The following is a 15,648-nucleotide window of genomic DNA, read 5'->3' on the forward strand; positions in this document are numbered from 1 at the left end:
GAGGGCTACACCCTGGACCTGTCACCAGTGGACTGCAGGGCCGACACATATATAGACCAGCAGAAAAGAGGTCTCCTTACTTGAATGAATGAAGACTGAAAGGCTCTAAAAACTGTTAAATGTGCCCTCAAAGGTTGAGAGTGTGCATGCAAGCCTACTCAAACAGCTTCCCTGGTGGTCAACAACACCTCTGTGAGGAAAGATAGCAATACAATGCCGATGTTCAGACCACAATACTGATACCTTGGGGCGAAAAAGTACAAAAGCAAAAAAACAAAAAAACTATTTGGCAGCCATTTTTTTCTTTTACAAATGTAACATTTATTACAGAGAATATCAAAGTTGCTTATGAAAACTTCATGTTAAATTACATGACGTGTGCTATACAAGACACAACATTTCAATTTACAGCAAAAATCAGTCAACTATTCAATCATGTGAATGGCACAAAAAAAAGAAAGTATAACTATTTTGATCAGTGATTGCTTAAATAATTTTTATATTGCTGTAAAATTCATTAGCTCTTTGCACTTGGCTAGGTCTCCTGTGAAACTGATTTTGATCCAAGTGGAACTTCCTGATAAAAGAAATGAAAATTCAAAAAATCCAAATGTAACCAGCAGAAAACTGTTGTGACAAAAGAGATAAATGTCAGCTGGAGATCTGTAAACGTCATCATCTTTGTTTAGTCAACAAGGCTGATAACGCTCATACGCTGATACAACAGTACAGGTTAATCCAGCTTACCAAATAACTTAAACACTGTTTAAGTCATTGAATAGATTTTTTTTTATGAGACGGCAAAAGCTGGCGTTGATTGTGATATTGCTTGAATGAATATTATAACACATGCATAATTTCTAAGCAGCAGGACAACTGCTGTCATAATTTACCAAAAATAAAGTATCAAAAAGTCCATGACACCCTCCATCCTCAGTCTTCATCACTTCTTTGAGTTTGTGGTGCTGTTTTTAGAAGACAGAAAGTCCCGTTAATACAGTAGCAGTTATTCTAAGATCTGTGGATATTTATGTTGATTTCAAATGTGATGCTGCTGCACTCACCTGTGGTCTGAAGGAATTTCCAGTCTGCCTGCAGCCTGTGTCTCAGCTTCTCTATGGCCTCCGTGTCTTCTGTTAGCGGGGCTTGAAGTTGCTTCAGAGAGGCGGCTGGGTTACCGAGGAGGGAGGATGCTGTGAGTCCGATAAGCGCCTTCTCCTCCTCCTGAAATTAAGAAGTAAATGAATTAATACTGAACACTAAGTATGCAAACATGCTGCCAACTCCTCTTAAAATGCTTCTTAAGGTTTCACAATATAGCAAAATTAGAGGACATCTACTGTCTTCTTCTTTCAGCTGCTCCCTTTAGGGGTTGTCAGAGTAGATCGTCTGCCTCCATATCACCCTATCCCTATCATCCTCTTTTGTCACACCAACACTTTGTATATCCTCCACTACCTTCATCAAAGACTCCTTCACTACATCCATCCAACCATATATCTCCAGAGCTCCTGCCTGGCAGCTCTACATTGTTGAAGACATCTAGTGTGCCTTTATGAAATCTTCCCCAGCACTCTTACCTGTAGTACCACCAGTGTATGTCCAAGTGCAAAGCTCTGCAGTAGGCCAATTAGTTGTTGCCACAAACTGTCACTGACTCCACTATCTGGCATTCGAACCAACACAACAAGACCGGGGTCGTATTCATACCCAAGGGGCAGGAGGAGGCCAAACACAGCCTGTGTGAACCCTGACGTGTCACTGCAGCCCTGTGGGTGAACAAACAAATGCATTTAAACACATTTAAAAAACAAAAGCAAAAAAAAAAAAAAACCTACTCAAATTGTCTATGCAGAAAAATACATCTCAGTCGCCTTTAAGAGCTGTATCATAAAGGTTTCTGTCCAGAAATCCTTAGCAACTGTGTAATAATTCAGAAACTCTGAATATTTAATGATGCAGTTTTAAAGGAAAGGGGGCTAATGCTGACTAGCGAGATGTGTGAGTGTATATTTCTGGCAAATATTAAATGTGATTACAAAGCAAGGAGCAGTACCTTCTTCAGACACACACGAATGTAATATTTGCAGCTCTGTTCCTCAGTCTGTGCACTGCCCATCTGCACCACAAGTGTTTCCCTGAAAACAGAAAGACTTTTTCAGCATGCTGTCCTCGCCGTTATGGACAAATAGTGTGTTTTATTGCATCAATTGTGCCTTAGAGTTTGGTTTTACTAAGACTAAAACAGAGAGCATAAATGATACTCGCCTGTCTTCTGTAATATGGCTTGGGACATTCCCATCACCCACACAGACGACCAAAACGCTGCATATATAAAGACAAGTTTTAACAAAGCAGATTGCAATCTTGCTAATAAAACTTCAATATACAAGCGCACTCCAGCGGTATATTTAGTAGGCTATATTTATCATGTTAACTTGCACCTCTGTAGTTGTGCCATAGTTGTGCTTTGCAAGTATCTTCACTTCCAAGTGATATTTTTTTACTAATTTTGCAGTTACGTCCTAAAATCTGTCTGTATAAATAAAATGACTTCACTTGTTCACAACACGAGAAAGATAATGATATTTTATTTAGATTATTTCACCAAAAAGTACATAAAAATATTAGTTCCAAATAACTCCCAGATATGCATGGATTTAGGTTAAGTGGTGATTCTAAATTTGCTGTAGGTGCAAATCTGAGTTACAATAGTTTAGACTGCATTTCCTTTGCAAAGTGACCAAGCATATTCTGTGTATGTGTGTGTTTCCTGTAAGAATATTTCTAATCATTTTTAATCTCTAGCTGATATTTAAAAAGAGCAGAAGGTGTAAGATTTGATTAAGTCGAGGTTGTTATACCGGTTGCTGAGAACAGTTGTAACGTGCTGGACAATGCTTGTCATCGCCTTGGTAACGTCAGGGACCAGTGCAAGGCCACTGCAGATCTGAGAGCCGGGAATTAAAATTATATCATGTAGGCAGCTCAGCAAAGCACAAACTGTATTTACAAGACATGATATCATAATAGCACTCACATAAAAGAAACAAACAACATTATGGCTTTACCTCATTCTTCTCCATTTTCTCTGTCAGGGCTATAAGAGTGGAGAGGGTTATAAAAGCAGTACTGTCATCTGCGTCTCTGAGGAAACTCTCCCTTGTTTTAGAGAAAAAAAAGATTTCAAACCCAGTTACGGTGAAAACCATGAACTGAAATGAGCCACAACAACCCACTTATCCATACCTTAACTTGCTGGCTAAGAGTGGGTCAAGATCCTCTGAGAAGCTGAAGCATTCGCATCCCTCCGGGCAAGCCACGTCATCAGGGAGCACTAAAGCAGCACATACTGGAGGAGTGACGCGTTTTGGAGGTTCAGGCCACACCTTTTCCTCCGCGTCCTTTTCTTCTTCTTCTCCCTTCTCTGTCGTTTCTTCTCCTTCTCCTAATTTAATCTGTCTGGTGCTGATGGTGGAGGCGGGCAGATCAGCTGAAGAAGGGAGTAACTGTTTTGAGACCATGTCTTTTATAGTGATGAGAAGTTCAAACGGACGTAAACGTGAAATACAGCTAGCAAACCCTCAGCTAAGTGATGCTACATCACTCAGTTTGACTGAGGATGGAAACAAGTTAGAAAGAAATGAGGTTATCAGACTCCTGCAGCCTCAGGTCCCTTAAAGGCTCTGCTAAAGGCTCTGTTATGGTTACCTGCGTGTTTGAGGCACGACCAGTAGGCCTTATGAGCTGATCGGACACACTGAAGAGATTCAAGTGCACTGAAAAAGAAGAATTAAATTGCTGCAGTTATAAAACACACAAACTTTGAGACACAAATTTGACTGATTGTGATGCACACCTTATACAGGGACTTTTGAGGCTTGCAGGTCTCGGCACAGGATCTCCAAGCAATGTCTGGACTGTCTGACACACAGATTGGACGAGGGAAGTCAAGTTGTATCCCCCCTGGAAAACACAAAAACACAAGTTCCCAGACAACAGAACATTAACAGGCTGTTTTCTTGTTTCCATGTTTTAGCTGTATAGGCTGGGCGGCCTGACCTCCAGCACAGCACACAGTTTTCCTCCTGCTAGGTTCATCAGCAGGTGAGTCAGATGGGCAAAGACATCTGGAGTGGCACACATCTCACCCTAAATGTAAGTATAACAGTAAGCGAGTGGATGCAGAGGTTTATAGTGCATGCATGTAATTAGATAATGACATTAATAAATATGTCATACCTCTGGGTCACCGATGGCTGAGTCAAATCCCGCACACACCAAGACTAAGTCTGGGCAAAACTATCAAAAACAGTTGTATGCTTGAACCAAACATTTTATAGATCACCTGCCTTTAGGTAGGAAAAAGGTAATTTTTGGAATGGCTCACCTCATATGCAACTGGCAGAAGAACGTGACAGAAGACTGACAGATAGTCACCATTTTCCATGCCCACCTGAAATATCATGATGAGGTCTTTTCAGTAAAAGAATAAAACACACATACAGCTTGTACACACACAATCAGGAAAGCAAATAGCATGCATGTACACACTACCACAAACATAACCTCACTGGTGGTGGCATTATGTGACACTGTGAACTAGGCTTAAGATAAAGCAAGAAGCAAATAGAAAAAACCCCCATAATGAAACCATAAGTGTGCAGTATTTCTGACCTTGTTCCATGGTACATTTATATTGAATCCTGCCCCTTTCTCTTTGCCAACAATGTCGTAGTCAGAATCTCTCAGATGAGGCCAGAATTTCTGATGCTCATAGCGGTGCCAAGAGAAGTAGAGCACGCTGTGAAAAGGAAAACAACAAACACAGTGAGCAGAATTTGAAACGCAAGCAGACAACATCTGCTTCTCCTTTATCAAAGACTCACCTGGGATCATCCTCAAAGCAATACTGCACCCCCTGACCGTGATGTATATCCCAGTCAACTATCAACACCCTGAAGACAAAATCTGAGGTGAATACATACAGCTGTGGATTTGTGGATCGTTAAAATCCTTAATGATTACCAGAATAAGCATAAAGACTAAAAGTCACATTACCTTTGGACTCCATATTTCTGCTTAGCATATTGAGCCGCTATAGCCACATTGTTGAACACACAGAATCCATTAGCAGCACTGCGCATACTGTGGTGTCCTGGTGGTCTATTAATAATAAAAAAGAAGCAGTTATGTAAAAAAATAAGATTTTACACTTGTTGTTGCCCACTTTGCCCATTAACTACTAAAAAGTTAATCACTAACAAACTAGTAAAAATATGAATGTAAATGTAAAGACTTAATATTTACATTCCTATTAACTCATCAATAATGGACAAAACAAAGGCACTAATACTGAACAAGCCATGAGTGCATATCAGAACTGCTGTATCTCAGCCTCACCTGACTAAAGCCATGCCATTCCTCACCTTCCCTGTCATAACACTGTCTACCAGCTGCAGTGCAGCACCAGCAGCAAGCTTGGCACAGTGGTAGATGTTCTAGGATGGTAAATGACATACAGAAGAGGATGTCAGATACAGATTTTCTGTTCCTGTTAAGCGGCTGTTAAGCGGGAGACTTACTGGGTGGAAGTAGACATCACCGTACTGACGAGTGAACTCCATAAGGTCCTCCAGACTCATGTAAGGAGTCTTCTTCACCGCCTCCAGGTATTCCTCACTGTTGAGAGGAGCAAAGTAAACACAGCTCAGTGAACTGAAACAAATATCTAAACTATATCATACCTTCATGACAGGAGTTAGATAAGATGACCTGTGAGCCAGAAGAATTTCTGCGTCCGTGGCCTCACGGACAGGTACGGAGACGCAGCGATCAGCCAGGCCAGTCCTGACCAAAGTCTCATGACTCACAGTCAGACGCTCAGGCACCTCAATCTTACAAACTGGACTGCAGGAAAACATTACACACTTAATGAATATTTGTTAATTAGAAAATAAACATGACACTGATCCATTTTACTATTCTATTTCTTTCAGCTCTTATATAAAAACAAGAAATATATAAAAGACACAGTGAGACATGCCAAATGAACTCTGTAGAAGTTAGATATGGAAAACAGCATTTTGCTAAATATGACTTTGTAAAGGAGATAACCAAAGCAACAGACTGTGCAGGAGAGAGGTGAATAAGAGAGTGCACACAGGTGGAGAGGGTGCAGATGAATGTCAGGGGTGATTTGTGGCAAAAGAATTGCAGCAAGAGTGAAAGGGAAGGTTTACAAGATGGTAGTGAGACCTGCCTTTGATGATGACAGAGCTGAAGCTGTTAATTCAGATGTTCATAGATGTAGTGAAGGAGGACATGTAAAGGGTTGGTATATCAGAGGAGGATGCTAGGATAGGGTGAAATTGAGGGAGATGTGGCGACCCCTAAAGAGAGCAGCCAAAAACAAAGAGAATAAACCCAGCAACATGGCACGGTTCAGACAAAGACATTTATTTCAGCAGTAGAACTGCAAATAGACAAAAGCTGGCGGTCAAAGCTCGTTGTCTTTCCAAAATAAAAGCATGAGTCTTAAACTTTAGAGTATTTTCGGCACATTTTGGCATCTAAGAGTCACAAACATAATAAATATCACAATTGCATTTACTCATTTTTTAACTGCGAAAGTTAAACCATACGTAGACCTCAATTAGTCCAAAAGAAAACAAAAACTATTTCGCAACGTTTTTAAACAGGTGGTGTAGCAGCTATAGCGGGCCGGGTGGGTGTACACTGAAAATCCCCGACCTGACTAAACGTGACCGAACAAAGTGCAACCGTAATAACCAAAACGGGTGTCTTCTCTAACTAACCGTGCCAGCAACAAGGAACAACTTAGGTTCCCATGACTTCTGACAGATCACACATTTTAGCCAGTGTTTAGTAATGGGAGAAAACTAATAACTTATTTGATGAAGTTACCCGTTCAGTGAAATTACAGTATGAAATATTTACTCCTTGATATACTTTAGGCATGTTAAGCTACAGACATTTGCAGAAAAGACATTTGAAGATTTTTCTTTTTAGCCACGTAAGCTTTATAAACGTAAACATGGATTTACTACTCACTCAACCCAGAGCAGTTTGTACTTGGTCATCTCGTCATCATAAATCAGCGCTGTTCCCATCTTCGTTATTCCTCGGGTAAGAATTGGTAAGTAACTGCGACCCTCACTATGAGAGTAGCGACGTTTCTGCAGACAGTTTCCAAAAGGACACGAAGTAAGTTTAAAATGAACCGCCGACTAATTAATTTTGATCCAACATTGGCAGATTTTTATGCAATATATAAACGAATACCAGTATAATACCAAAATTCAGTGACTGTACAAAACTGTTTAGTTATTCATCGACGCATATGATCTTCTATGAGTTTTATGTTGGTTTTCACACAGTTCACTAGCGCAGCAGCGCCACTTGCTGGGCGGGGTTCGATACTCGTCGTTCATTATCTGTCCCACTGATACCCAAAGTGACAGAATCACCGGATAGTATCAGTGCTGGGGTATCTTGGGTCATTTACAAGAAATTCATTAAATTTGAACTAAAGTCAGATTCTTAATTTCTTAGTTTGGGCATGGTTGATTAGTCTTATTTGGATACAAACCACAAAGGCAGAACTTTATCCTTAACTTTAACTCATTGTTAAACATACAATATATGAAAAAATAAATACAAATTAACAATATTATTAGTACTGTATCCTGTATATCCTTGGACCTATATTATCTTTTTACTATTGAAGATCTACCTCACTGCACTTACACTTTATATTTTTGTGTTGATTTTTTTAAGGTACATGGAGGTTCAAACTTCCTGTGGCTTCCTTAGTATTTAAATCAGTTATTCATGACATGTCTTGTTTGAGCTGTATGACTGTTTTGGAGACTGCTGTTTGAGGTGTTAAATGATGTCCCATTGTACTGCTACTGATACAAATGGAGGGGCCAGAGTATTCGAAACACTTTAGAGAAGCGAATGTAACAACAGCACTGAAGAGGTAAGCTCTAAAATTTGAAGTAGCTTCATAAAAAAGTGAACATTATACCTGTGTGAAAAGTGTGCCTCCTGGTAGGACGCTGTACTTGCCCATTTAAAGTCAGTGTTCTTCATAAAGGGATTATAAATCTTTTATTTTTTTCAAAGGAAACTGAAAGAAATCTCCGTCCCGGGTCATCCGTGGATCGGGTTTCCTCCGAGGCGTGGGCACCTATAAGCAGAGTTTTGTCTTTACCCTATAAGATTCAAAATTATTCAAAGTAACACTCAGGTATGCCGTTCAGCAGGTTAGTTACGACGTCGGGAGTAGCTTGGGAGAACAAGGAAACACAGACTGCTTCAGGTTGCCTTCCCAAACCAACTCAAAGGTTTATTCATCATACAACAGTTTATATAGAGGAAAAAGGTTCGTGTGTCAGCAGATTCTCAGTTCAAACCGGTACAGACCAAATAAGGAAGCGTCTTCCTGCCCTCTGAGCAAAGAAGTATCCTTTGTATAGTTTATCAGTTCAGCTACAATTTATGATTATCCCAGCGAAATACACTCCTAGACATAGAATATAGAGTTCTTTCATTAGTGAATTCTGAAACAAACCACCTGGCCTTTAACAAGCCTTTTTCTAAGAGATAAAGAAGGGAGGATGGGAGTAAGGAAGTGATCTCTGTGGTATTTTCGACCTTGAGGTACCATCCTGTGATTCTTACACATTAATTCTTGGGTCACAGAGAAAGAGAAAAACAACTAGTAAATGGGCCTTATTGAGTAACAGTTTTCCTGTATAATATCACTATAAAACAATATCCTGTAAATGCTACCATGGTATCAAAATATCACAACAGAAACTTTGCAACAAATGAAAAAAAAATTCTTTACATTACTTCCTGACATCATTTTAATAATGAATAATAAAAACAGTTTAACAAAAATCAACAAATAATTCAAGATATACAGGAGTGCAAAATATGGAAACAGTTCATGTTACATGAGAAGATTTGATTTGACCGGAGAGGATGTTTTGCATGGAATCTTAATGGAATGGGTGGAATTTTTCCTGTGTGAAACAAAGCATCAGAAACCAGAATATATATTGCATGCCTTCTTCTGATGATAATATTTATTTTGAAAATACTGACATACGTACACAATGTCATGCATTCCATTTTATTTTCACTGTTCATTACATAGGGTTAGCGTTACTTAATTGTCAGAAAACATTGCACCCTGATATCTTGACTTCTTGAGTTCTTCAGGTGTGGCAACACCCATCTCCCTAACTCCCCCCTCCTGTTCCTCCTCTGTCCTGTCTGCTGTTTCTTCCTGTGTCCTCATGGGAAAAGCTGAGCTCTGCTCCCCTTTCTCTTCAACTCCTTCAGCTTCGTGCTCTTCCTTTCCCTTTGCTCCTTTTCTTTTCATCCTGCACAACACGAGGAAAGCTCCTTTGCATCTCTTCCTAAATGATGGGTCACAGGCAGCGTAGAGGAGAGGGTTCAGGCAGGAGTTGAGGTAGGCTAAACAGGTGACATATGGATGAGCAGCCAATAATATCTGATCTAAAGAGCAGGAGTATGGGACAAATCCAAACTCAAGCAGCAGGGACACAGTTTTATTGACATGGAGAGGCAGCCAGCACAGGAAGAATGCCATCACTAACGTGACAATGACCCTGAGGAGTCTGCGCTGCCGTCTACGGTCAGGACGAGGGCCCCGTCCGAAATGTCTGCTGAGTAGTTGGACCAGTGAGCAGTAGCAGACCAATAAGATGACAAAAGGAAGCAGGAAGCCAATAAGAGTTGATTTAATACTTAATGCAGCAGCCCACCACATCTCTGTCCTGTTTTTTTCTTCCTCCTCCAGCTCTGCTCCAGTCAGCATGGAGTAATCCATCTGGCAAGAAAGGAAGACAGACCTGGAATCAGCGGGTTCCAGCTGCCAGTCGTCCTCATATTCAGGGTCAAGCTCCACCTCCCGGACAGAGCGCAGCAGCAAACCGGGAAGTGCCAGTATTCCCGCCAGCACCCACATCCCTCCAAGTATCCACAAAGCCTTGCTGGGGCAGCTCCTTGGTGCATGGTGGCTGGAGTGCCGGTGCCTAGTCAGAACCCAGTAGCGCTCCACACTTAGCATGCTCAGGCTGAACACGCTGGCATACATGTTCAGAGCTGTGAGGAAGCTGCTAATCTGGCAGAGAGGTTGCCCAAAAGGCCAGTGGTAGCCCATCGCTGTGTAGACGGCCCAAAGAGGAAGAGTCACAAGGAAACAAAGGTCAGCTAAAGCTAAACTGGCAATCAGAGAGTCAGTCAGCGAGCAAGAGGGACGGGAGATGGAGGGAGAGCAAGAGGATGAGGTGGAGGAATGGGAGGATGTTCTGTAGCTTCGCCTGGAGGAAAATCCACAGTTTGAACTTTGAAATTTGCCAGTGTTGTTAATGTGCTGCTGACTGCTTCTAAAAATGTTGCTGCAGCAGAACTGGCCATCTTCTGCTGGCTTTCGGTCCCTTCTCCTCCTCCCCTTCACTCGGTCCAGGTAGGCCCAAAGCACCAGGCTGTTGCCAGGACAACCAACCAGAAATGCTAGCAGGTAGACAGATGGGATGATGAAAAACGAGGGAGACCAGTCACTGTAGTCACAGAGAGGGGGGTTGGTAGGAGCAGGGGAGGCGAGATAAGCTGGTTCTGACATCACTCTGTATATACTTGGTTTTTTATCGAAAAGGTTTTGGCATTAAAATCCACTGGAGTTTTGAAATACTGTAGCCAAAACAGCATAATATCTAGATGTGAAGAGACAAGATTCCTGCACTGGAGGAATGGTTTTAGGTGAAGAGGTCCAAATTCCAGGAGTGGATAAGCCTCCAGTTCACATCTGTTGATTTTGATGGTCTGGAAATTCAGTGAAAGATACAAATAGATTTTAAAAACTTTAGCTACACTCATTTTTGGGATTATGTAAATTTATGTTTTTTCCATGCTCATGCTTCTCCCGAAAATATATTAAGGATCATGAGGACCTCACTTTTTTCTATACAGCAATTTAAACACTTAGACAAACAATTTTAGGCAATTTTAACATAATTTAAAACTCATACAAGACAACAAACAGAATCAAGACTGCAACAGTGCACACTAAAACCTTAAGTAAGGAATTTCTAGGACCATGAGCACTTTCACTGTGATGACAAAACATGATTTAACTGAGTAAACATTTATAGCTTTCTGCTTTCACGTTCAATTCTGAAAGTGAATTCTGAAAATCTGCATAAAGCTCTCTCCAACTGGCGTGTTTTATAAATACATTTTTTATCTTGACTATGTGAAATAAGAGAGGATTTTGATGAAGACGCTTACCTTATACTTGCTTTATTACCTTGGATAAAACCAATTCACAGGTGCTTACAACCATGGTACGATAGTTGTTTAAAATGGAGCACTGTAACAAAAAATAATTTCCCCCAGGGATCAATAAAGTATTCTGATTCTGATTCTGATTCTGATTGTTATACAGAAATCAGCATCATCCCATCTTCTCCTGCTGAACTTCCAGTCTGGGTTTTCTTCTGTCTCTCTCTCTATCTCAGCTTCTGTAACAACTGAAGAAGGTGAGTGTTTCTCTTAAGTCTAAATATACACCAGTGTCGCCTAAACACACACACAAGTAAACTAAAACCCAGAACCCTCCTTTCTCCCATTCTCCAAACTAGACCACCCCAGCAGAAAGTAACAAGACCTGCAAGCATCAACCCCCCCAACACAAACATACTCACCTCCCAAGAGACACAATAACTCCACTCATCCTTCCCCCCACAAACTCGAGATACACAAACAGAGTCCTCTGTCTCCTATACTGCTCGTATTCTCCATGCAAAGACACAAACAGATCCAAATGCACCTATAGTACACAAATACGTGCAAACACAAGCACCCTCTTTGTTGTCGGGGGTCTCACATTTGCTCTCAGTGGTCAAATGCGGCTACCCACACTGAGAGCAAATAACAGCCCTCACATTCATAGTCAGACTACAATATCAGAATAGAGGCAGCCTTCATGAATACAATGAAAAGGCCTTCAAGCCATTGATCCCTACCCAGTGTAAACTGGGACAGAAATAAGAATTTCCATGTGAAAGTACATCCAAACCCACAGCTGTGTTGTCTCATGTCTTATGGAAGCTGCTAAAAAGTCCATTAAAATCATGCTCAGCATGGATTCTGAGATCCTTTCTCAATTTCAGCTGTACAAACAGCATTATCAGTTATATTCAAAGGAGTAAGACACTTTGATCGAAGTAACAAAGTCAGTTTAGTCCAAGAAATGTATTCGTTTTATGGACTTATTTATCTTCATTCTGCTCATCCTTAAAGTGCATTTTCTCTTTTGGACTTTCTTCCTAATAATGAATATGGTAAACAATGACTCACACTGTTAGTTGTTATGCTTACGAAATGCAATAATAAATGATTAGGACTTAATAATAAAATCATTCCAATTTATAAGATGATAAAAGACTATCTTTAAGAGGTAGTTGGAAATGTCCTGTCTAAACCTACATATTGTAAGGAGGGAGGGATAATGACGAATGGGGTCAGCGTGGAATTACAGTGTAAATAGTGAAGATGTTAGGATAATAAACAGGAAGTGCGTGTTTCCACAGAGGTCATTCTGCCACTAACCTGTAGCTATGGGAACAGATGTTTCTAAAAAAAAACCAAAAAAACATTCCAGTCAGTCTTTTCTCTTATAACACACACACACACAAGCACACACATGCACACAGACACAAGCAAACACACACACATGCACACAAAACTTTACTGCTGAGAAGAAAGGAAAGGCAGAGTAAATACAAGTAAAAAGAAAAGAAAACTGTAGGCTGTTGTGTGCTGATCTCAGAGGTCAGTTTGCATCTGTTTTCAGATTTTATTCAGTCTACCTACTTGTATTTTTGCTAAAATGTCAGTATAATTCTTGTATTTTATCATGCCCCTCAATGCAATACAGCATAAAAAATAAAACTAATAACTGAAATATGTTGCATTGTCATCAAGCTGTCCAGCAGTATATAAACACAATCATCTTCAGCTGCAAAATTAAAGCAATAAAGACTCTAATTAATCAATAATATAACAATTATGACCCCACATAAAGAGTATTATTAGATATTGATGATAAAAATGTTTTTTTTTACTTTAGTAGGATTAAGTAGAATTTTACCCAGATACAGAGTGTAAATACTTGTTTTTCCATTTTTTCACTGTTTTTTTTTTTTTACAACAGTTACTCATTAGTCTACAAAAGGCGTGTAAGTGTGCAATAAAGTGCAATGCCACTTTTCACATTTCACCTAAATTCATGCATAGAGCTGCATATGAGCCTGAATTTCAGACCACTGTCATCAATTTCTTAAAACTATATTTCTCCTTTTATTTCATAGAGAATCCTTGTAAATCTAACCATATGTTTAGGATGCCTACAAGTCTTCCACTTGAAAAATGTTCTTTCGGCTTTGCTGTGCCTGTTAATTGGTACCTTTTTAAACATGGTAGTGGATCGTTTGCCTGCTGAAAGGAGAACAAGATAAGGATTTGCATAATATGCCTGATATGGAAAGAGCCACAAGACAGGCAAAAAGCACACAGCGGTAGAGTCTTTCATGGGGATTAAATGCACTGTGGAGAAATAGATGTTTCATCATGTCTGTCTACAGAACAGATCAAGCTTTCATCTGTCTTCTGATTGTCGTGATGGTAGGAGGCGAGGTGCAGGAAAGCCTTTCATCCGAGTGTAAGCAATTTTTGTATATGGGGACGCTGCTTCGAGGGCTTCAAGAGCAGTCGTTTAAAAAGATTTGCCAGTTCTATGGGGGTAAGCCACGATTTGTAACCCTCTACGACACCTTCAACCACATCCCTATTTATTCTGCCTACACCTTCAAGCGCTCAGACGGCTCCAAGAAAGTGGACGTGCCTTGGATGTATGAGCCGCAGGTAGGCAGGGTTGCTAGCTTTGCTGTCTGAGCCTTCAAATGTGTTCTGACCATCTGCCAAAAAATGGTGGTGTTTCTGTATTTTGTTTCTGTGTGTGTCTGTGTGTGTGTGTCTAATATCTGCTGATATTCTCATGCACTGGTAAATAGGCTGTAGTCAACAGAACAGGGTTATATATAAAATAATGACCTGTATTGCAAGTCTCTTTATGCCCGTTGTACAATATAATCAATCCAATGCCATTTTTTTCTCTCAATATGACGTGATATCATTCATGACAAATATGTTGAGATACAGATATATATGAGAGCTTATGGACGAATAGTAATTCACCACAGTTTAAATACAACTAATCATTTCACTTTTTGCCACTAGGTGCTTGTCACAAAGTTTGAAAATTGAAACTCCAGTTTTATCAATAAATGCACTACTACCACTGCTGTGAGGTTACCAGAAGGTCAAAAGTTCTTTTTTATCAAGTAAAATGCTGTTGCTGCAAAAAATTACAACCTGAATGTTCTGTTTTTGCTAATTCACTGTGATCAGTGCAAATGTATAGGTTATGTATGTTAAAATATATTAAAATAAACATAGTTGAACTAACACTTTTTACTAGCAGCATCTCAGCCTTTTAATAATCTTTTTGTAAATGATCAGTGAAGCCCATTTTCAGAATGCACACCCTTTAAATAAAATGAAGATGACACATTTAGTGTTGTTGCTGGTAATAAATAATATAAATATATAAGAAATCTAAATATCCTGTTTATTTTACAATTTTAACATGACCATGTTAATAGCTCTCCTCAGTGTCCGGCCCCAGAGACATGCAGCAGCTGCCTTCAGAAAATGTGCATGGGAGTTTTGAGGATGCTCAGGCTGTGCTTGAGGACTACTCCGACACTGTGATCTACGAACGCGGTCAGCTCAATCCAGACGAGCACCAGGCCGACCCTGACGACAAAGCAGCCACCTACACGTTGACAAATGTGGTTCCTCAGGCTCGTGAGTTCAACATTGGTCCATGGAAACAACACGAGAACACTATCCGCAGGAGGCTCAACAACTACTGCAGGGGCACCGCCTATGTGGTCACCGGGGTCACCACGTCAGGCCACACAATCCGCCGTCACAACATCAACCGTGTGGGCATCCCTACCTACCTGTGGTCAGCCTACTGTTGCCCTGATTATGACCACAATGCTCCGTACTCCGAGCGCTCCAAGTTCCCTGCGTTTGCATCTCGTGGGCTCAACGACAGAGAAAATAATAAAGTTATAGAGATGACGGTGCAGCAGCTGGAGGATTTCCTGAAGAGAGTAACTTATGTTGACAGCTCTTTCCAGATATTCTATGACAACTGCCTGCCTCCTAATGGTGCACCACATTTGTCTTAAAAAATTAATTACATTTCCATTAGTGTGTAAAACAATCAAAATGTTTGTTCATCTTCACATTATCTCTGGCAAACCCATGCTCCTTATAAATTAAAACTACACCTGCCTCTGTAGGCCTTTTGTTCAGGACAGAGATTAGACCAGCTGTTTTACATTTTCTCGTACACCTTAACTACAGCAGTTCTCTGCACCTCAGTTTGCACTAGTTCTACAGCCTTAGAAGAGCATTTCTAGATTTTGGGAAAAGTACTCGCTGCTAATTGCT

The 15,648-nt window shown here is 40.4% G+C and overlaps 3 protein-coding genes across 3 annotated transcripts; 1 reads left to right on the plus strand and 2 right to left on the minus strand.

Annotated features, from left to right (window-relative positions):
- Positions 1–867: 867 nt before the first annotated feature.
- On the minus strand, positions 868–7,233 carry hdac10 (histone deacetylase 10). The gene is made up of 20 exons (XM_085357630.1): positions 7,075–7,233; positions 5,776–5,910; positions 5,586–5,682; positions 5,404–5,501; positions 5,062–5,166; positions 4,890–4,958; positions 4,678–4,804; positions 4,391–4,456; positions 4,243–4,302; positions 4,063–4,152; positions 3,860–3,966; positions 3,712–3,779; positions 3,250–3,493; positions 3,072–3,162; positions 2,865–2,950; positions 2,269–2,325; positions 2,057–2,138; positions 1,581–1,769; positions 1,065–1,224; positions 868–965 (listed from the first exon to the last, which is right to left on the minus strand). The coding sequence occupies exons 1-20, from the start codon at positions 7,131–7,133 to the stop codon at positions 934–936; spliced, it is 2,022 nt and encodes a 673-aa protein (XP_085213756.1). The 5' UTR covers positions 7,134–7,233; the 3' UTR covers positions 868–933.
- A 1,969-nt stretch (positions 7,234–9,202) lies between these two features.
- On the minus strand, positions 9,203–10,684 carry aplnr2 (apelin receptor 2). Its single transcript, XM_085357631.1, has one exon. It carries the CDS (start codon positions 10,682–10,684, stop codon positions 9,203–9,205), a length of 1,482 nt encoding a protein of 493 aa, XP_085213757.1.
- A 3,008-nt stretch (positions 10,685–13,692) lies between these two features.
- LOC146628177 (endonuclease domain-containing 1 protein-like) lies at positions 13,693–15,383 on the plus strand. The gene is made up of 2 exons (XM_085357632.1): positions 13,693–13,986; positions 14,787–15,383. The coding sequence occupies exons 1-2, from the start codon at positions 13,693–13,695 to the stop codon at positions 15,381–15,383; spliced, it is 891 nt and encodes a 296-aa protein (XP_085213758.1).
- Positions 15,384–15,648: the final 265 nt, after the last annotated feature.

The sequence above is a fragment of the Diplotaxodon limnothrissa genome, linkage group LG7, assembly GCF_057381915.1.
Source record: "Diplotaxodon limnothrissa isolate DT_005_m linkage group LG7, D_limnothrissa_male_GT1.1, whole genome shotgun sequence".
In the NCBI taxonomy this organism is placed as follows: Eukaryota; Metazoa; Chordata; class Actinopteri; order Cichliformes; family Cichlidae; genus Diplotaxodon; species Diplotaxodon limnothrissa.

What these genes read in the sequence shown, in the direction of transcription:
- hdac10 (XM_085357630.1), bottom strand. Translation starts at nt 7,133, where the DNA reads ATGGGAACAGCGCTGATTTATGATGACGAGATGACCAAGTACAAACTG. An exon ending in CTCAAAAGTCCCTGTATAAG is followed by an intron (nt 3,780 to 3,859) that starts GTGTGCATCACA and finishes CTTCTTTTTCAG; the next exon opens with TGCACTTGAATCTCTTCAGT. An exon ending in ATACACTGGTGGTACTACAG is followed by an intron (nt 1,225 to 1,580) that starts GTAAGAGTGCTG and finishes TCTTAATTTCAG; the next exon opens with GAGGAGGAGAAGGCGCTTAT.
- aplnr2 (XM_085357631.1), bottom strand. Translation starts at nt 10,684, where the DNA reads ATGTCAGAACCAGCTTATCTCGCCTCCCCTGCTCCTACCAACCCCCCT.
- LOC146628177 (XM_085357632.1), top strand. Translation starts at nt 13,693, where the DNA reads ATGTCTGTCTACAGAACAGATCAAGCTTTCATCTGTCTTCTGATTGTC. An exon ending in CTTGGATGTATGAGCCGCAG is followed by an intron (nt 13,987 to 14,786) that starts GTAGGCAGGGTT and finishes CCATGTTAATAG; the next exon opens with CTCTCCTCAGTGTCCGGCCC.